The sequence below is a fragment of the Perna viridis genome, chromosome 10 (genome assembly GCF_037379345.1).
Source record: "Perna viridis isolate PV_CMFRI_1.1 ecotype Kerala chromosome 10, ASM3737934v1, whole genome shotgun sequence".
In the NCBI taxonomy this organism is placed as follows: domain Eukaryota; kingdom Metazoa; phylum Mollusca; class Bivalvia; order Mytilida; family Mytilidae; genus Perna; species Perna viridis.
This window is the reverse complement of record NC_142454.1, coordinates 19,279,488-19,301,198: the sequence shown is the minus strand read 5'-3', so window position 1 is coordinate 19,301,198 and position 21,711 is coordinate 19,279,488. Positions and strand designations below refer to the sequence as shown.

The 21,711-nt window shown below is 33.5% G+C and overlaps 1 protein-coding gene across 1 annotated transcript in view; it reads left to right on the top strand.

Moving 5' to 3' along the window:
• Nucleotides 1-11,905: 11,905 nt before the first annotated feature.
• LOC148604845 (PDZ domain-containing protein 8-like) overlaps nucleotides 11,906-21,711 on the top strand; it is a 31,861-nt gene continuing 22,055 nt past the window's right edge. The window contains exons 1-9 of the mRNA XM_088550565.1: nucleotides 11,906-12,370; nucleotides 14,536-14,654; nucleotides 15,563-15,641; nucleotides 15,941-16,030; nucleotides 16,638-16,814; nucleotides 17,403-17,483; nucleotides 18,514-18,727; nucleotides 19,102-19,298; nucleotides 21,035-21,117. Of these exons, the coding sequence (XP_088406691.1) occupies nucleotides 12,221-12,370; nucleotides 14,536-14,654; nucleotides 15,563-15,641; nucleotides 15,941-16,030; nucleotides 16,638-16,814; nucleotides 17,403-17,483; nucleotides 18,514-18,727; nucleotides 19,102-19,298; nucleotides 21,035-21,117 (1,190 nt within the window). The 5' untranslated portion in view covers nucleotides 11,906-12,220. The remainder of the gene's footprint in view (nucleotides 12,371-14,535; nucleotides 14,655-15,562; nucleotides 15,642-15,940; nucleotides 16,031-16,637; nucleotides 16,815-17,402; nucleotides 17,484-18,513; nucleotides 18,728-19,101; nucleotides 19,299-21,034; nucleotides 21,118-21,711) is intronic.

Here is a 21,711-nt window from a genome sequence, read left to right as displayed (position 1 = left end):
CACATTTTATGCTTCATTTCATTTAATTTTATGTTTTTGATTAAGGCTTTTCGATGATTTTATCAATTTCATAATACTGTACATATCTTTATTTATTCATTATTATTGTGACCTTCTTAGTGAATTTGTTCATAGCGCATTTGCTAATTATAAACTATAGTTGCGATCACTTCTAACCTCTCTTATATTCTGTCAGGATTTCTATTCTACGACAGCAGAAAGAACAGAAATCCTGACAGATTAAGATTGACAAAGTACTTTTTGAGTGAAAGCTACTTTTAATAACATAATGGTCACAAATCATTCTAAAAAATGTTAAAATTGACAATTTTGCATTAAATGGGTGACTGGTACCTAAATATTTCGGTCAAAATTCTTCAAAATACCACTTTTAGCAACGAATATGTGTGATAGCTTTTTTTAATTTCCTTACAGAGTCTTATATGTTGCAAATGTAGAACTAAATATGTTAGTTTCATATTAGTGACTGTGACACCATTTGTTCAATAAAAATTCTGCAAAATGTATGAGTGCAGGCAGTTTTATTTTTCATAGGGGTCTAAAACTATTGACTAAAATGCTTATTTTTTAAATACAACTATAATGTGGGTGACTGTGACTCATATATTTCTGTCAAAGTTCTACGAAAATGTCATACTCCAGCATATGTATGAGTGGCCACACTTTAATTTCTATGAAGGTCTAAAATTAATGACTAAAATGCTATTTTTTTCAATATAACTATCATATAGTGGCTCGAACACATTAATTTGAGTCACAGTTTTTTTTTTAAAAATGTCATATTCTTGCAAAATATATGAGTGTGAGAGCTTTTAATTTCCATCAGGGTCTAAACATAATGACTGAAATGCTAAATTTTTCAATATAACTATCATGTGTTGCCTGCGACATATTATTTTGAGTCAAAATTCTTTAAAATTTTTATATTCTTGCAAAATATAGTGCACACACTTTTAATTTGCTTGAGGGTATAAAATTAATGATTAAAATGATAATTTTTTCAATATAACTATCATATAGTGGCTGTGACACATTAATTTGAGTCAAAATTCTTTAAAAATGTCATATTCTTGCAAAATGTATGAGTGCGAGCACTTTTTATTTCCATGAGGGTCTAAAATTAATGACTAAAATGGTAAATTTTTCAAAATAAATATCATGTGGGGGCTGCGACACATTAGGTTGTGTCATAATTCTTTAAAAATGTCATTCTTGCAAAATGTATGAGTGCGCACATTTTTAATTTGCTTGAGGGTATAAAATTAATAATTAAAATGCTAATTTTTTCAACAAAACTATCATGTGGTGGACACCACATATTCTTTAAAAATTTCATATTCGTGCAAAATGTATGAGTGTGCACACTTTTAATTTGCTTGAGGGTCTAAAGATAATGACTGAAATGCTAAATTTATCAATATAAAATTATCATGTGGCTGGCGGTGACACATTTGTTTGAGTCAAAATTCTTTTAAAAAAAATCATTTTCTTGCAAAATGTATGAGTGCGAGCACTTTGCATTTCCATGAGAGCCTAAAATTATTGACTAAAATGCCAAAATTTGTTTGTAATATAACTACATATGTACCATGTGGGTGACTGCGACTAATATACTTCGGTCAAAATTCTTCAAAATGTCCTAAAAATGTATTCTTTCAAACTGTATGAGTGTGAACACTTTAAAGTTCCATAAAGTCTAATGTTTCTGTATAAATTGTTTAAAAATGTCAATATATATAGGTAACCTAGCTGTCTAGATCTGCAACAAAAAGGAAATTCCGAATTCAGTCCAAATTCTTGTCATGGGGGGTAGCAAGTTCGACAGGCAATACTTGTTGTTGGTACTGCATGCCAAATACATAAAAGTTGGGTAAAAAATTGAAAAAATCAAGTTTAAACATAGCAAGCTAAGGCTTCCTTCCCGTCGTACGAATCGGGATTCGGGTGCTAGCTACGCTTTTTTGTAATCACGTACATGTACTGTATGTAATTCAGCCAGAGAACTATTCTCGAGCTAATGACTGTCAGAATCTGTCAGGAACTCTTCTAATCCACGTATCTATTCTACTTAGACCAGTTCCTGACCGGTCCTACTAAACAAAGAGTGGTAAAGAGCACAAAAGTCTGGTAAAGACTGGTACCGAAATATTAATTTATTTTATTGAATAGAAGTTTCTTTGTATCTATATAGTGTTTATTTTTCTATGTGACCATTGAAAATAATATATCAACTAATATTCTGGATAATTATTCATAGATCGGCATTTAGACATCGTCGCGCGATCAGTTCGCAAAGTCTGGTGATGTGGAGGAGTTAAATAGCTATTTATTTGTATTTAAATAAACAAAAACAAATACAAATTGTTATGATTCAAAGTTATTTTATTTAATTAACGTGTCTTTTTAAATTTAAACATGATTTTTGAAGTAAGTATTTCCACTCGTAGACCGTTCAAAATGGCGACTAGATAAATAAACTAATAATGTTACGGTAACGGTGAGGAAACGTAATTAATCAGTAAATAGATTCAAATGTCAAAATATCCCATCTATTTTTTGTCGTAAATGTTATAGTATATGTAATATTCAACCATTTCGTAACATCTTGATGAAAAGATAAATGGAATTTGTATACTTTATTTATTAGAAAACGAATATCAAACATGCTAAAAACAAATGAAATAATACTTAATGTGGTCTGGTGTTCACATCTGCATAGATGATTTTGAACAATTTCTACCTTTAGGCAAGGAGGCAGCTACTTCCACACCTGCCAAGTCAGCTGCACTTGTTGCTCATGATTCAGTGAGCAAGCCTTCAGTAGACCCCGACTCTACCATTAATTACTCCGATATTACAGACCCCGTACTGAAGGCTACCGTCGCATCTCTCATTCAGTGTAACCAAACTGAATCAGACAATGGTCAGTCTGTTCATGTGACGGGATATGATTCCGATTCTCATGATTTAGAAGAAGTATGGCAAGAGATCCAAGAAAACATTTATTTCTTTGGACCCTCAGCCTGACCCATCGACTATTGTCGTAGCATATCGCAAGTATTTCACGTTAGCCCGAAATTCTTGTTACAAGAAGCAGGTTACGTGGTTTGTTTGTGAGCCTGTTATATCTACGGCTATAGTCGAGTACATCGGGGAATATCCCCCAATGTTGTGCATGGCAATGCCAAGCATACGACGGTCCCTTACCGTTCTTTGACATCCAAACAAAAGACCATTGTTTGTGATGGACTTCAGAACGGTAGAGCCCCCGCGGACATCAGGAGATTAGTTAATACAGCTCTTCCTGGTGACATTATATCACACCACGTTACTCAGAATGCCAAGTACTACGCCCAAAGGAAAGGCAGACCTAAGTCCACTTATAGGGTTAACGTTGCTGATGACGTCTTAGCTGCCCTTAACATGTTTAATGGCAGTCTCTTTATCAGAGAAGTCGTCACAACTGACCCATCCAAACCCCCCAGTCTTGTCCTGTACACAGATTTGCAGTTGGCCATGCTTAAATCTGCAATCGCTGCAGGTACTGTTATTGGCATGGACAGAACTTTTAACTTAAGTTCATGTTTCCTCGCCCCCTATCATTAGTCCACCTCCCACCTTCAGGGCAAGTTGCTTGATACTGACCAGTCCCACATGATATTTGGGTCAGATGAGGAACTTGCCTTTATGAAGGCTATTAAGTTGTCCTTTCCCAATGCTTCGCGTGTCCTTTGTGCGAAGCATCTTAAGGACAACGCGGTACATAATCTTGGTAAGTCTTTACCTAAACCTGAGGTTACTAAGATTATTGCCAAGTTGTTTGGCCCTGACGGTATACTTACCTCCGACAACTTCATTACTTTTGACGAAATACGCGACGAACTGATAGACTCGTATGACATCCCTTACCTGTGTAACAGGTTACTGCCCAACTTGAAGCCCGTTCGAAGCACCCCTGGCTACCCCGACTCTGGTATAACAACTGTAATGAGTCATACAATAACGTCATTAAGCGTAGCACTAACTGGGTTGTCCAGAGGCTACCAGATTTAGTGACAAAATTGTATGAGCTTGTACAGGAACAGACTCGTGACATCAGGGGTGCTTTACATAATACCGGCAAATTCACTCCGTCACAGAAGGCCTCTGTATTAAAAGTCTCCCACGAGACTTGGATATAGCTTACCCCAGAGCAGAAATCACGACGCCTGTTGAAATTAGTTAATTTCAAGATCAGGCCCGTGGACACTTTGACCTCGACCGGAGGTCACTTGACCATACCCTCTGTGAACAGAGTTGCGTAAAAGCCGGGTATGCGAAAGCGCGTGAAGTCATGCAAGACTCACACTGCGACTAACAAAAAAACTTAAGATTACTTTAGTTTGAAAATAAAAAACACTATATCGTGTCGTTGTCGTGAACTAAGACTTTAAACAGAATTAAATGAACTTATAATAATAAAATAAAATAAAATAAAATAAAATAAAATAAATGACATGACAAGATATGACATGACATGAAATGAAATAATGAAATGAAATAACATAAAATAAAATAAAATGAAATGAAATAAACTAGATTGAAATGAGATAAATCTAAATAAATGATTCATTAAAATAAAATTGAAAGAAGGAAATTTTGACTTACGTAACGGACATTTATTCGCCTGCAAGACAGGAGGATAAAAGACATTACTTACGGCAATACTTTGAATATTACATTTTTTTCTTGGATATAACTTACTTTACGGACGATGGAGAGTAAGAGACTTACAATACGGATTTATTGACAGAAAAAGAGAAAGTAAATTAAATAGTATGTCCCTCTGGTCAGCAATTGTATGAGAAAAATATCTGAAATATGAAATTCTAATTTATAATGATAAAAAGATTGATTGATATATCAGGACCTTCAAAAATATTTTAAAATAAAGGGAGGGAGTAATGGTGATCTCTATATATTGATTGATTGATATTCCATGAAGTTCAATTCTCCTACTTGCATTTCAAAAACTTATATATAGTTAAAATTACTTAGATTTTTCTTTACATTACTGTCTACGGACAACCTTTATTCGCCTGCAAGACAGGAGAGTAAAAGACCTGACATACGTTTTTTTAAATAGAAATGATATGAAATAATTTTAGATAATTTTTTAGGTAAATAACAGAAAAAAAAAGAATTATCAATGATTGGTTGATTGGGTATTTATCAAGTTCAACTTTCCCCTTAAATTTCTCTTTGTGGATTTTAAATTTTATAAATTATTTTTTGATTGAATATTCCAGAATAAATTTTCTATATGAAACCAAAATTATGTAATGGTTGTCTATTATGAACATTGCCTGGATATAGACTTTCTGTGCTGATCGGGCTTAAAACACCACTATTTAATAAATCTATTTGAATATTTCGTTTTTTTTCATCTCCATTCCGAATCTATTTTATACTTACTCTATCCTTTGTTTACAACGAATCTGTCGTGACATCTGGGAGTTATAAAATACTATATTAAAGACTGACAAGTTTCAAAAACATATGAAAATGACAAAATAACATGATTAAACTACAACTCACATAAAAACAATATTACACACTGAAATTGTCACGAATTATGTACCTCCAGACTTTACGGCCGCCATGTCGGAGAAACGAAAATGTTGAAGTCGTGACCGTATGTAAATAAATGTCTACAGAAATGCACCAAAACATTTATTTTAGCTAAAAATAAAAGAATATCACTATATAGATACAAAGAAACTTTTATTCAATAAAATAAATCAATATTTCGGTACCAGTCTTTACCAGACTTTTGTGCTCTTTACCACTCTTTGTTTAGTATAACCCGTTTCTCACATGAGGGTATCAGGACCCATGACAAATCCCAGACAGCATTCCTACGCTGGGCCAACGTTGGTTCAACGGATTTATTTACGTTGGGCCAGCGTAGGCTACCCAATGTTGGCCTAACGTTGTAAGTGCAAAGAGAGCCAACGTTGGCCCAACGACGGCAAACAATAGTTGGGCCAACGCTGGCCTAACGTAATGCCAACATTTACCGGGTATTACTAATGTCCGAAATCCCCCTAATACTCCGAAAACCCCGAAAATGTATCCGAAATCCCCGCTGGAATAGGGAAATCCCCCATGAAATATGACATAAATACAAGTAGGTTATTTTATATATCTTCATTTTACCGTAAAAATATAATTTGATGAAATTATTTAATGTTTTGTAATATTGTATCGTTCGCCCCATACAAATCCAATCCAATATGGCTGACGCTATGGGAAACGCTAAAACAAAGATTACCGGTACCGATTGGCGATATATATATAAAATGAACTTACCAATAAAATGTCATCGATTTTATTAACAAAATTATTTTAATTAAGTGCTCATATTAGACCAATAAGGAGCCCCCACGCCATTGTCACGGCTATGAGCATGTGGAGGTGGGCATAAAATTTTTGGGATGTGATTTAAAAATGTTATTGAAATATTAATAATTGAAAAATGCATACTTAGTTCAGAATTAAATTTATTATATTTGTTTTTGTATTTTTAAAACTATTTATTTATATTTTTAATTTAAAATTTTTGTCTTGAGAAAAATATTTATCTTTTATTAATTATTTATTTATTAGTGTGGGACTTAAAGGCCATTAAAGTTTTTAAATTTAAAACTACACAGACACCCTGCACAAGGCTCGATCGTGTTTGCAATAGTCCGCGAAAAAAAGTTATTGAAGTTATTCTAAGAAAAGTTAAAACTACGCAGACACCCTGCACAAGGCTCGGGCGTGTCTGCAATAGTCCGCGAAAAAAAGTTATTGAAGTTATTCTAAGAAAAGTTAAAACTACGCAGACACCCTGCACAGGGCTCGGGCGTGTCTGCAATAGTCCGCGAAAAAAAGTTATTGAAGTTATTCTAAGAAAAGTTAAAACTACGCAGACACCCTGCACAAGGCTCGGGCGTGTCTGCAATAGTCCGCGAAAAAAAGTTATTGAAGTTATTCTAAGAAAAGTTAAAACTACACAGACACCCTTTATAAGGCTCGGGCGTGTCTGCAATAGTCCGCGAAAAAAGTTGTTGAAGTTATTCTAAGAAAAGTTAAAACTACACACACACCCTTCATAAGGCTCAGGTGACTTTCTTATAGTGCCTTTCGAAATTCTTCACATTGCAAAAAATTTATCTTAAGAATTTCTGCCATGATAATGGGTCTGAGTTCTTCCCATGTGTTTGTTGTTCTTACGTCTTTGGACAGTCTTTTAGCGATATTTGCTGTTGGAGCATTTCTTATTATATCATCTAATTCATATTCTTCTTGAACTATAGCCTTTCTACTTTGATACAAGTGTTCTGCTGATTTAAAAACGAATGCATCAAATTCCAGTGAGTTAAATAAAAATTTGAAAGACTATCGTTTTCACCTCTAACGTATGTTATCATGTTGACGTTTCATGTAATGATATTCATATTGGGACATGTAAAAAATATCGCTATTTATGCCAAAATTGGGACTTTTGATTAGTATTCCTTTCCGAATTTTTACTTTTGATCAGGACGATATTGTATATTAATTATTATTAATGAGTCGGTCAAATCGATTGATTTGAATTGTTATCGGCTCTTCTTAATTAATACATATGATAATCATTGCGCTGATATAGTAATTAATTTATTGTGCGTGGCAAATATCAAGAATCTACACCGTGATTACCATAATATTTACATTATCAAAATTTCGGGATTATTCGGAGCACCTTTGTGCTTCTTTTAACTTAAATTATTTATTGATTAAAACTTCAAATTGATGCAAAAACTTTGTGGATATAATTTATATTGTCTTCAATTCTTCACATGTCATGCTTTAGGACGAAACGATACAAAATGTAAAACATTAAATAATTTCATCAAATTATATTTTTGGGTAAAATAATTATATGTAATTTAACCTACTTACATATGTCATATTTCATAGGGGATTTCCCTATTCCAGCAGGGATTTCGGATATATTTTTGGGGTTTTCAGAGTATTAGGGGGATTTCGGACATTAGTAATACCGACATTGACCCAATGAATCCCCAATGTTGGCCAAACATAAGCCCAACGTTAACCCAACCATATGGTCAGACGATTGTATTCCTTAGATATTTTATTTTGTATTTCGTGGTCATGTCACAGAGTGTTGATGCTGTGCAGATTAAGCTCTTACATTTCCCCTCAGTTTATCATATAAATTCTTTATCGTAAGAATATACCAATGAGAAGCTGATTGTAGTTCACAAGATTGATGATGATAGGGGATTTTTACGGTCTTGACTATCCTTACGGATCTCGGATCTCGCACGACCGCCTCTTACGGAGATTATGTTTATAATGCCGGTTAGTAGTATAAGGTAGCGGAGCCCAGCCTTCGGAATACCTGACCGAAGAACTCAGTCCTACTAGCGGCTGGGCTGTTGTGTTGACGTTCTGGCCTACTCCCAGACCCCACGTGGGTCCGAGAGCGTTTCCCACTCTAACTGTTCGGGAGTACATGTGTTCACAAGATTAAAACAAGAAAATATATTATAAAATTAGCAGATACTACGAGCATTGGTATACTAATTATTGAAAATTTGCACTTTTTTGCATTGAATAAACATATAATGATACTTGTCACTGTTTTGTGTTTAGGAGGAATTAACATTGAAAATATGTATACATTTGTTCAAAATGAAAGACAACTTTTGTTTTGTAAAAGGTGTATTATGCTCTCAGTTACAAAGCTGCATAAGGGGGAGATAATCGTGTACACTGTTGTTATCATAAATTAGATTTAGTTATAATGATTTTTTTGTGTTATTAAGTTCTAAATATTAAATGAGAATACTTGTTGCATGAATATTAAACATGCAGATAACAGAACTCGAGAAAAGTAAAATTATACTAATAAATATATATATTTTAGTGTTTCAACGTTGAGCCAACGTTGGCCCAACTTAGTATCGCAGTTTAGATGCAACACAATATTTGCTTCCATACATTTGCTTTCTAGTTTTACTTTCTTGAGATCGACATACATTTTTGCATCAAGAATAATATTAAGTCTTTTTAACATGTTTGTTACCAAATTCGTTTCGACGTTGGTTCAGTGTTGGTTCAGTGTTGGCTCACTGTTGGCTCTGGGTTGGACAAATGTAGAATAATGCAAATCATGTAATCATGGTTTTGATTTAAAAATCAAAATTTAACAATAATATCACGGAGAATTCGCTTCTAAAAATAAGATTTTAAAGAGAAACATAAAATGAAATGGTTGTTCAAATGTAGTAGAGCAAACGTTGGACCAACGTTGGGCCAACATAGAACCTTTTTATGATATGAAAGTATTTGAAATTTCAAAATGGCGTGTTTAATCATTTGGTTGTCAAGTGAAAACCATTTTGGTTAAAAATAAACCAAGAAGAAACATTTCCATAACTACGGACTACTATATTGGGCCAACGTTGTCTTGCCAACGCCAACGATCCAACTATCAGCCAACGTTGGCCCAACGGAGGCATGCTGTCTGGGATTATGACAGAGCTTGTCCGAAGTCCTGACAGGCCCTGACAAGGTGTGTCGCGGGTCAGAACAGTTTCTGACAGTTTAGTCCTGACAGGATCGAAGAGAGATTAGAAGTGATCGCAACTGTAGTTTTGTTTTGTCCAAAGCAATCACTTCAGAATGATACATGTATATTTGATACAGGGAAGATATATAAACGTATAGAAAGGTCTGAAAAATTCCCAACGATGTTAGAACTGTCAAATTTGTCAAATCAGGAGTAAGCTTGTAAATTATTTTAAGATTTTTAGCTATACATGTATATGCAATAATTAATAAGCTTACTTTTGTATACTTACATGATATGATAACTGTTAAAGAAAGTTCTTACTCTTTTAGGTATACAAACTTGGTGAACATAACAAGAGCAAACACAACCAGGTATGGCATGCACTCTGTCAGTTATGGGGCAGCTAAACTATAGAACCAACTTCCAAATGAATTAAGAGGGGATATGATCAGTATAAAAGTTTGATAAATAATTGGGAGGAGGGACGTTCTTGCTCCTTTTGCCAATAGTTTAGCTTATCCAACTGACAGATGCAACATCATCTCCTTAAAATCTTTCATTTATTATTTTAATTTTGCTGGCATGTTATTTTTAATGCTTTTTAGCTGCTTATATATAGTAGCATCTGTTTTTATCTAGTTTACATTGCTTTTACGTTAGTCCTCTATTCGTGTGCTTGATTACTTGCATGTTATTTATGATTTGTATGTCATGTTGTTTTAAGTTTATGTGTATACATTCTTGTGTTTATTTATGTCGATTTTAAAAGCTCGACAGAGCTTATGTTTCTTGTTTGATATTTCGACTTTAAGTAAAGTTTATTTGACTTTACTTGACTTGACAGGCGCGTAGCTGAGGCCAAATTGAAGTGTAGGCAAAATTACGGCAGGGGGTCTGGGGGTCAGCAGGTCCAGGAGGCGGGCGAAGCCCCCCCCCCCTCGAAGCTCAGCGGAGATAGCGTTTTAGAGCATCATTTATGCCTCTCCTGGATGTATTTTATCCAAAAATAAATAAATAAAAAAAAAATAAGTGCAAGCAAAAGCTTTTTTGCCTAACGGTAGCTACGCGCCTGCTTGACCCTATGTATTATAATAGTAATATTCTATTATTTATAAACCTTAGTGTAGCCGGTGCACTACATGATCATCCGTATCATCATTGTCTATTAAGGATTTCGTCACGTGCATATTGTACGTGGCTTTTTGTTTATAAAAACATAAAAAAAACCAGAAATGATATCAAAAGTAATCATGGGGAACCAAGGTTATGGCGGTAATCAAAAGAATGTAATCCAGGGACAAAGACCAGACATGGAAAACAGACAAACACAACAAAGAACATAAAGTAACTAAAATCATACATACAAAGTAACAAAAGCAATTAAACGAGCAACTCGGACTCCACTAAAAACTGGGAGCATGGACCAGGTGCACCGGTAGGGTAAGCATCCTCTGCTTTTCTAGAAACATCCGCCGAGTTGCTCATAATTGAAAAGTCAAGTCCGAGGTAGTCGAAAGAGGAAAGGAAAACTGTGACACGTTGAAAAAAATCAGTTTCCATTGCGCAGATGGATACACCGTAACGAGGAAATGTTAAATGATGTATTTATAGTCGACTAGAGACGGAATACAGGGATTCCTAATTCATAATTTTCAAGACTTCGAAAAATCTTAAATTTTATTTATCTTTTTAAGTCTGTTTTACCACTGCATTAAAATAATCAGTAAATCACCACAGACATTACAAAAATGTTTACCAATTTATTACATGAAGTTAAAATTTTCCAACAGAAAAGGGTTCCAAGACCAACCTCTGAACCATCACTCTGGATTTGTCATTGTTTATGGCACATGCATAGCTGCACATGGACAGAAACATCATATGCAGTTTGTTTATAATTAGTTCATTTCAATTAGCTTGACTTGCTTGCTTGACGTCAATATAAGTCCGTTGTAATGATTTGTCACTACAAATGATGTTTTGGTTATCATCTAACTCCGATTCTGGTGGCACAAATTCAAGACTTTAGAAGATTTAAGAAGATCTGTTATCACAGTGGAAGTCAGAAAGCAAATGAGTATCTGGTTTTCATTGCTTTGTTTCTATTTGCTTTCATTAAAAAATTTGTATTTTACTTACTAATAATCAAATCTACCATATAAAGGAAAAACAATGAAAATAAGAATATCTCTTTTCCTTCGGACTTCCATGACAATCTCAGGTCTTTCTAGATCTTCACGGATTGTTAATTATTACTACCGGTAGTGAGTTGCGTCCCTTGAAGTCACTCTTCAATATTCACGAAAACAATCAACATCAAAATTGTTTCGAAGACTATCGTGTAAATTTAGAAGACAATCAGCCTTTTTAAAACTGATGATCTGAAATATGTCACACACACATAAACTTTATCTTTTCGTTGAGGCATGGATTGTATGATTCATATCGAAATAGAAACCCTTAAAAGGTCGAGATTTGAGGCCCTCTCTGCTGACGATTTTTAAGGAATAATGAACTAATAACTTAGTACTATTAGCGGAAGGCCACAATAATTAGGACTAAAATGAAGATTAGCTGACACAAAGGGGAATGTGGTTAACTCTGTGTCTTGCCTCTTTCATTGTTGGTGTTGTAGTTACTGTGTTAGTTCTGACTTACATAATTCGTAGACAAGTGCTATCTTTACCAGTTGAACACATTCCCCATAAACCACAGTATTCTTCTTATGTTCTTCCAAAGGTTAGATTTATTATTTATACAAAAGCTTTTATCACTACAGGTGTTATGCAGGTATACCAACTTATTTCATATTCTCTCTCTTCTGCACATCCAGGCATTTTGGGATATGGGAGGTACAGTGAGCTGAAGCTTCATTGGTGCCTTTGGTTAACATACCCAAAACCTGGAAAGTTAATTCAAAATCTGTAGCAGCTATCTTCTGAATTGATAAAAACTTCTTCTAAATGATCTCCTGAATAGATATTCCAAAGCATTTTTTAGTATTCATTTCTATATTTGAAGATATTAATGATTGAAAAACATGCATTTTTTCCATCTCAGCAATCGGACTTGGTTAGTTCTTAGTTGCATCTCTTCAATATGATTTTCAGGGAGTTATCATTTTACTTTCTGTAAATTTAGGCTTGTCTTATCTCATACCAATGACAGGGATCTCCCCAGGGCCATATACATGTAGCATCACATTGCCCTGATGCTATATATTTTACCAGGATGTTCTTCGTAAAGAACTTCCCATAGGGTCCAGTACAAATGTGATGCTATAATTTTTAGATGCTAGATGTTATATTGAAATTCAGAGGATGCTTTCTTTAAATCTTAGGGAGAACATTTAATGGATGCAATTTTTTTACAAAGTTCTTGCTGTGTTGTTATAATTAAATTTGACTGATCATTTGCATGTATACATTGTACAAGATTCAATGTACAAATTGATGTTGGGTTCAGTAGAAAAGTAGCCTTCCTGAAAAGAGTATCTAAAACATTTGTAAAAATGAAATGGTGTTGTGCTAGAATAGGTTGTGCTTGAATCATTTTAATTCTTATGCACACATACATGTACATTTGCAGTGGTTTTTCTAGTGGTCATCATTTTTGCCAATGACGAAGGACTTTTCAGAATGAAGAAAATAATCGAGTCTCATTTCGTCAACTGAAATCTTTGAAAGTACAAAAAACGTTAAGAGCTGTAAGGCCAATATTGGTTCAAGCGGCGAAAGTGACAATTTAATTGCCCCAACCTAATTACAACTCTCAACACTTGAACAGGTGTCAAAATTTTGTGTAAACAATCTCTTAATTCGCCAATTACACTAATCAGGTACCGCACGTGGAGTAAATGTCGATCTCTGACCACTCAAGCATAAAAGTTCAAATGCTGGCAACAATTGCTGCTTTGAAAATTCCTTTACTTCTCATTAACTGTCTCAAAATGACATAAAAAGTAATTTATCATTTATTTTTGTACATCAAACTTGAGTGTAAACCAAATGTGGGTAATTTTGTCATTACCCCGGTGTCATTACATTTTGTAGTTGCATGTCAGCAATATTTACGATCTTGAAGATATCATTTATGCTCTCAATGAATTCCTCAGGGACCAATACTTAATATAACTGAAAAATAATGACATAAATTTATGATTAACTCAGTCTGGTTCCCAAAAGCACAGTTGAAAATTGTGCTAAAAATAGAATCTCATGAGGCAACAACAGGGAAATACCTATTTGAAAATATTTATATCTGTCCAATGTAGCACTGGTGCGTGTTAAGGCAGTTCTATATCTAAACTGTGCTACAATGTTGATGTATTTTTGTGTTTCTACAATGGGCAGAAAACAGCATTTTTTATATGAAATACATGTACATTTAAAACTATGCCAGGGATGTACACTTGTATGTCCTTGATTAATGTGTGTAGAAGAGTATAAAGGATTTACACACTATTTTTAGGATTCTTAAAAGCTAAGGAGTTTCTTTTTTAATTAAATCTCCGCCATACTATTTGTATACTGTGGAAAACATGCTTGCATGACAATAGAAAAAAAATGTGCTTTATTCATATGTAATGTACAATGCACATGTACATTTAAGTTTTATTTAATGTCTTTACAAAGTGCTGTAAAGAACAGATGATTCTGAAATATCTTATGTCAGATGCAAATACTACTCTACTTTAAAAAAATATACCATTAAAATGGTCCTCATTTTCTCACGTGAAAGTGACTAAAGCTTTCAAATTCCTGGAAAAAACCCTGCATTTGTATTTTAGGTAAAAAAATTGTGAGAGATGAAAAAAATAATGTACATTTACATGTGGTTGTATTTTTGTATAGATTTATAGCTTGGTTGTTTTAAAATGACTGATGATGTGGACAATTTTTCAGTTTTTACTGTCAGCAGTGACTGACCTTGAAAAGAAAGGTAAAAAAGAATCATGTTTGGCTGTCAACCTTATCATCCACTTTTTGTTCAAGGAGCTGAGAGACACAACTGGTGTCAGAAGGTAACTTACATGTATTTGAATGTACATGTTACTGTGGTGAATTATATATGTTATCTTGCAATAACCTTTAAGAATACACGTATCTTGAATTAGAACCCTTCTTCTTCCATTCTCATTGCTTAGGAAATTTTCAGTTTTGTTTTAACAGTTACATACACTGTCAGAGAAAGTTACATATACTTGTGTTTAAAGTTGTGTTACAAAGAGTGGAATTGTTTTTATTTGTATTATAACATTGCTGTTCTCTTTTCCAAAAGTTACTTAAAGTAATTTACCGCAAATTAAATACATGATTTTTTAGATAGATCACTCTTTGTGATGGAGGTAGGAAAAATGTTTCTTGTAATGTTTTGTTAGGCTTACAATCTGGCACAGCACACAAAAACTTTGAAAGAGTAATCATGGGAACCAAGGTTATAGCGGTAATCAAAAGAATGGAATCCAGGGACAAAGACCAGACGTGGAAAACGGACATACACAACAAAGAACATAAAGTAACTAAAATAATACATACAAGAAGTAACAAAAGCAAATGAGCAACTCAGACTCCACTAAAAACTGGGAGCATGGACCAGGTGCACGGGTAGGGTAAGCGTCATCTGCTTTTCTAGAAGGGTTGTCAACATCATTTTTTTTCAATTTGAAGATTCCATTTCATACAATTTTTTTTACGTTGACAAAATATTATTGGTGTTACCTGGGACGCAATATTTTTATGTCTAACAAAACTCAGGAGTCACATTATCGATACATTTTTTGTATATTAATTCTGGTCCAGATTTTGTAATTCTGGACAATTTCTGAAATCGAGTATTAAAAATGATGAACACAACTAGAAGACTACTGAGGCGAAGGTATTCAACTACAGGTACATGTACATGTATGTTATAAAAGTTTTTTTTCTTCAGATGGGTAACAAAGAAGATCAATATGGAGTTCAACGATATGCTACAGAGCACCACTGGAAAGCTCATAGAAAAGATAACAGTATTATTTTAATATACACTAACTTATACATACAATATTTATACACAATATATTCATATTTATTTTGCAATCAATCTATTTAAGCAGTCAAAAAGTACTGACTTAATATTTACAAGTGATATACATTGTTATAGTCACTGACAGAATATAACTGTTGTTGTGAGGTCACAAAAACATTGTATTAAGTTACCAACTTTTAATCAAACACAATTTCTTTTCTGGCTTCTCTTACTTTATCTATTAAAATTATGTTGAACTGTAAAGACTAGGACAGTGCATTAATAAGAACTTTGTTTCAGTTGAGAGATTTCAACCTTGGTCCAACATTTCCTGTAATCAAATGTGTGGCTGTAGACTCTGTCAAATTCCATAAAGATGAATCTATTGAGGTTTGTATTGGTTCTCTTATTAGTGCTTACTGCAGTATTTGATTAAGACAGGTCAAGAAAGGGCACTATAGCATGATTCAACATGCAAGCATTCACATCTGTTTAGGAAAAAATGACTAAAAGATGCAGTGGTCTTATAAAACCCATCAAAAAGGGCAAGGCTCCTGTGCCCTCACAAAACTTTCTGTACTGAATACTAGTTATTTCATATCTTTTAGTTGATTTCATTAAATTCAATAATGTAGATTTTTTTGTTTGTTTTAATGGATTTTCCATGAGGATGGGATAACAGTATTATATATGTTTATACATTTATATCTAAGTTGTTATTGCATGTAGCTAGATATATGGCAGAATTCAGAGCATGTAAACAGAACTAAAGTAATGATGAAGTTGATTAAAAATTTAAACAATGATAAGTAAGAAAATTGAATGTCACCATCAACACACGAGTCACAATCTTTTGATGCAGAAAGTTAAGTATGTTGATTTAAAACCTCCCATTCTATAGTCTAAGCTCTTTTCCAAAATTGTGAAAATTTAAATATCTTTTGATTTACCTTATATATGCTGATTCAGTATTTTAATCTAATAACCATTTTAACAGGAGGTTGATATAATGGCAGATATTGACTACACTGGAGGATTTCAGCTGGCTATGGAGATAGATCTAGTGTTTAAGAAGTGGGCCTATTTATCTGTGACTGTTACCAAACTTAAAGGAATGGGAAGATTACAGTTTACACAAAGGCCTTATACTCACTGGTCTTTCACATTTTATGAGGTACATGTACATTACTAAACAGTGTTTTACTCTACCTTTCTAAAGAATAAATCACGGAAACTCCATTTTATCATTATTTTACCACAGGCTGACCGTTTATACTACATTGTTTAGGATAACAAGGGGTAAAATATTGAATTAAATGGCACCTGGTCCATGCTCCCAGTTTTTAGTGGAGTTGGAGTTGCTCATTTGCTTTGCTTTTGTTACTTTGTATGTATAATTTTAGATACTTTATGTTCTTTGTTGTGTATGTCTGTTTTCCATGTCTGGTCTTTGTCCCTGGATTACATTCTTTTGATTACAGCTATAACCTTGGTTCCCTTGATTACTCTTTTTAATTCAATAGACCAAATTAAAGAAGTTAAAAAAAAACAATATGAGAAAATTCTGACTTACATGTATTTATGATATGAAAATACAGGTATTTGAGTGCTTTGATTAGCATTCCTGTGAAGTTTATTTTTATCTATAGAGCTAAAACAATACATAAAACAAGTTTTGTATTTATATTGACATTGATTTGAGTAATAACATAATTCCATAGTATTATTAATAAGATCACTGTATAAACTACCAATATTTCAGGATCCTGATGTAGAATTTGAGGTAGAATCAAAGTTTGGTGGAAGACCTGTACCACAAGTGGCCTCTCTTATTATAAGTCAGGTAATTTTTCATCAGTGTAGATCAGATACATGATTTATTTGTCCCCTGTCATGAAACAAAGCAGTAACATGGTCATTGTAACAGTCTGACCATCTGTTCTAATCATTTACCATGTTGCATTTCTGTGAATCCACTCGGTGGATTCCTTCCAAATCTGGATGGAAGATTAAGTGTAGAAATATGTATGCACACTCCAGTGCTATTTTGGTTCTTGAAATTGAGTAGGAGCTATAAGGTTTAAACATTTCTGTGCATTTGACATCACATTAGCAGAATAACTTTTTATTCATACATGTAACTATCTTATTATACAATTTTCAATTTAGTACAGGTCACATACATATATTTTGACATTTCACTCAAGTATCATATATTTTTTATAATGAAATATGAGATATTTGTGAGGATGCGATCAACCTAATATGACAATATCTATATGTGAATAAATTAATTTGAATATTTAGTTATCGTCATATGGTAATAGGGTATGCAAGTCTCGTTCTAGTTTCATTTTCTTTACCGGAATTTACGACATAGAACGTATCGAAAACAGAAGACCGATCTGCCTTTTATTGTTTACTTCCGGGTACTCAAAACGCTGTATAACAAAGCAAAATCTTCAATTTTATGTTTTTTCTTAATACCTTTATCATGTAGAAATAGATATTTGTAATTTTTATTGGTATTTTTTACACAAAAAGATGTTTTGCCCTCAACACTGAACTCAATGCTCTCTTAATGACAAGTCTCCATGCTTTTGAATGGTAGACTAGGACCCATTCTCGTGAAATCACTGGGTCACACAACGAGACTTACATATCCTATTGGTGGTCTAATGATAATTTCTTTGTAGTGTACGTTTGATCAAGACGTCAAACATATATGTATATATGTAGAGTGGAAAGTATTTCCATGTTGTGTTTAATCTTTGATACAATGATAATGTTCGTTTAGATGTAGTAATTGAAATAAGAAAGGAAATTGTAATTACATGAATTTAAAAAAAATCAGTAATCTTATTTTGCTTCAGATCAAAAGAGTACTTAGAAAGAAGCACACATTGCCACATTATAAGATGAGATATAAGCCATTCTTCACACCTCCTGAGGAATCCTTAACTCCTAAAGAAATTTCGGTGAAAGGAAATGTTGTGGGTCAAGGACAGTTAGAGGTCAAGGTCATGAGTTGTACCCAACTATTGGTTGACCATGTTGATAGTTACCTATTTTGCACCCTAAGTGTTGGTAAGTAAGACCAAAGGCTGCATGTAAAAAACTATTGCAGTATGAAAGTTAAGAAAATTATTGTCATCTTTTTGGTTTTCTTTCATTAAAGATGTATGATTTTCTGTTATAAAAGAAATTGGGAAAAAATGAACCAATTTGCAACTAATCCAAGATAAACTGTAAAACTAGGTCCATAGTCTACATGTTATCATTACATGAAGTTTGAGATTAAAGAAAAACCACCAAAAAGTTATTTTATTGTGAAAAAATGTTAATGACAGACAAATTATTCTCAAACTTTCTTTCCTGGCTGCAGTCTATATACATGTATATGTTATAAAATATTTTCAATTTTATAGCTCCATGCTTCCTACAAATCAATTTAATTTCAGACAAATTAAGATGGCTTGAGTATGAAGAATTGAGGAAGAAAGTATGGGTAGTATATGAAGCTAAGATAGTGAAGGGTACAACCCAGTCTATAGGCCTGACATTTAAAGAAGATTTTATGTTGGAAAAGTATGAGGATGTAGTTGTGGTAGATAAAGTAGTCCCTGATTCTCCTGCTGCTGCTACTGATATCAGAAAGGTTGGGATGAATTAATGCTTTGCTGTACATACATATAAAGATCAAAAATGGTTTTGACTTTAAGACCAACTACTGTGGAAATACTACTGTTTATGGGGTACCAATTTTCTTGGTTTTCGTGGGTAGGCTACACCATTAAATTTGGTTCCCAACGAAATGGAGAATCTTAGTGATGTGTATCCTGAAACCTCAAAACCACGAATTCAAGAATCCATGAACTAGTATTTCTTCTGTAAACCATGAAAATTGGTATCCACAATTAAAGTACTTTTTACAGTATTTCAATGTTAGCCTGAATATAGGAGATTTGGTTCTGAAATTAACTTTAGTCCAAAAATAGGCAAGATATTGTTAGGATTGATTGATTGATTGTTGGGGTTTAAGCCCAAGCTGCAATATTTCAACTACATTCAGGCGATGAACATGAAATGGATGATAAAATGAACATGAAATGATTGTGAAATAAAAAATGGGATAGGACACAAGGATAATAAGGTTGACAAATTTTGATTTCCACTTGAAATAGGGAGATATAGGTAGGGTCGGTAATTTAGCCACCTTTGGTGGAGCCCAATGGTTCCTTATCCGGTATAATACTACAGAAGGGTTCTTTAACGTGAGAGGAATGCGGTATCTTTTCCATCAAGTTGCACCATGATTATTTATGGTCAGGTTTTCTGTATTATGGCCTAACGACCTCAGCATATAACATGCCAGGGGTACCCCATTTAACCACCTGGAGCACACAACCCCGTTGTTCTGTGGGCAGGGTGCCCTAGCCCCCGGTTATGGTTCTGAACACTATTTAGTCACCTTTTAACGACTAGCTTAGCACTGCTTTGGGCCTAATCTTTTGACACCCAGACCCACACATGGGATATGGTTTGGAATTTCAGACAGACACTGAGACCAAATAACTTAGGTTTGTAAACTGAGAGATGTGGTTCTGAGGTTAATACATACCATATAACTATGAGCCCAAAAGTGGGAGAAATGGTTCTGTATATGCTAAAGTAAAGAAAGTCCAAATCACTTTGAAAAGATATGGATTCTAAACTTTGAACAAACTGAATCACTGTGAGCCAAATATAGGAAGATATGGTTCTGAGGATGACTGATCATTACTATAAGTACATTAATGCAGAAGATATGATTATAGAATTAAGATGGACTGTATCACTTTGAGTCTACACATATTTAAGATATGGTTCTGATGTTGACAGACCATTGCTATGAGTATGTATGTACATGCAGAAGATATGACTATAAGATTTAAATAGATTATATCTTTTTGAGTCTACACATATTTAAGATATGATTCTGATGTTAACACAGACATTATGTCTATAAGCCAAATAGTAAGGATTATACTAGTAAAACTTTATCTAAGACCTTCAAAACTGACATTGTTCTTTTTTACCTGTCACAGATATTATGATGTAGTGATATCATATAGAATCACAGACTTGTAAGTTGATAAAAATGGGCTGTAAAAAAAACCAAAAGAAAACATCAAAAGTGTGGAATTTTGAATCAGAATTTAGGACAATGATTATAAACATCTATATGCCACTGAATGATATACATGTAAATGCATGAAAATAATGTTTAGCTGCAGTAAGATCAAGTAAAATTACATTCCCTGCTGAATAATTTTCATATTTTAAAAGTTGATGTTGAAAATTATTCATTTACATTTGTTTTCATTATAAAAAAAACTTGTTACACAATTTCAGGGTGATGTATTAGTAAGTGTTGGGATGACAAGAATCACATCAGTTGCTCAAGCTGGTAAAATACTCAGAAATGTTACTGACAGGTATTTACTGTTAAGATGCTCTGAAATGTCACTGATGGGTATTTACTGTTTAAATGCTCAGAAATGTCACTGATGTGTATTTAATGGTAAAGTGCTCAGAAATGTCACTGAAGGGTAAGTACTATTAAGATGCTCAGACATGTCACTGAAGGGTAAGTACTATTAAGATGCTCAGAAATGTCACTGACAGGTATGTACTATTAAGATGCTCAGAAATATCACTGATAGGTATGAGCATTGGATATTATGCTGATAAAATACTAAGAAATGTCACTGACAGATATTTCAAAAGTAACCAAGGAATGATATATTTTATTATATGAAAAGTTTTTGTGGATACTTTCTTTGCTGGGTATGTCCATATAAATATAGCCAAATAGCTACATTGAAAATATATTACATACAGTATACAGTGCAAAGGTGTTGATCTGTTGATATTTTCTTCTAGTTATTTTGTCCATCAATCAACTCTCCCCTCTGTGATGTAAATATTAAAGTGTACAACTTAATTAATGATGAGGGGAGTCAAGTGAGATTTTCAGCTGAAGATGTTCACATATTATAGTGGTCACAGAGTAATTCCAGCAAGTATAT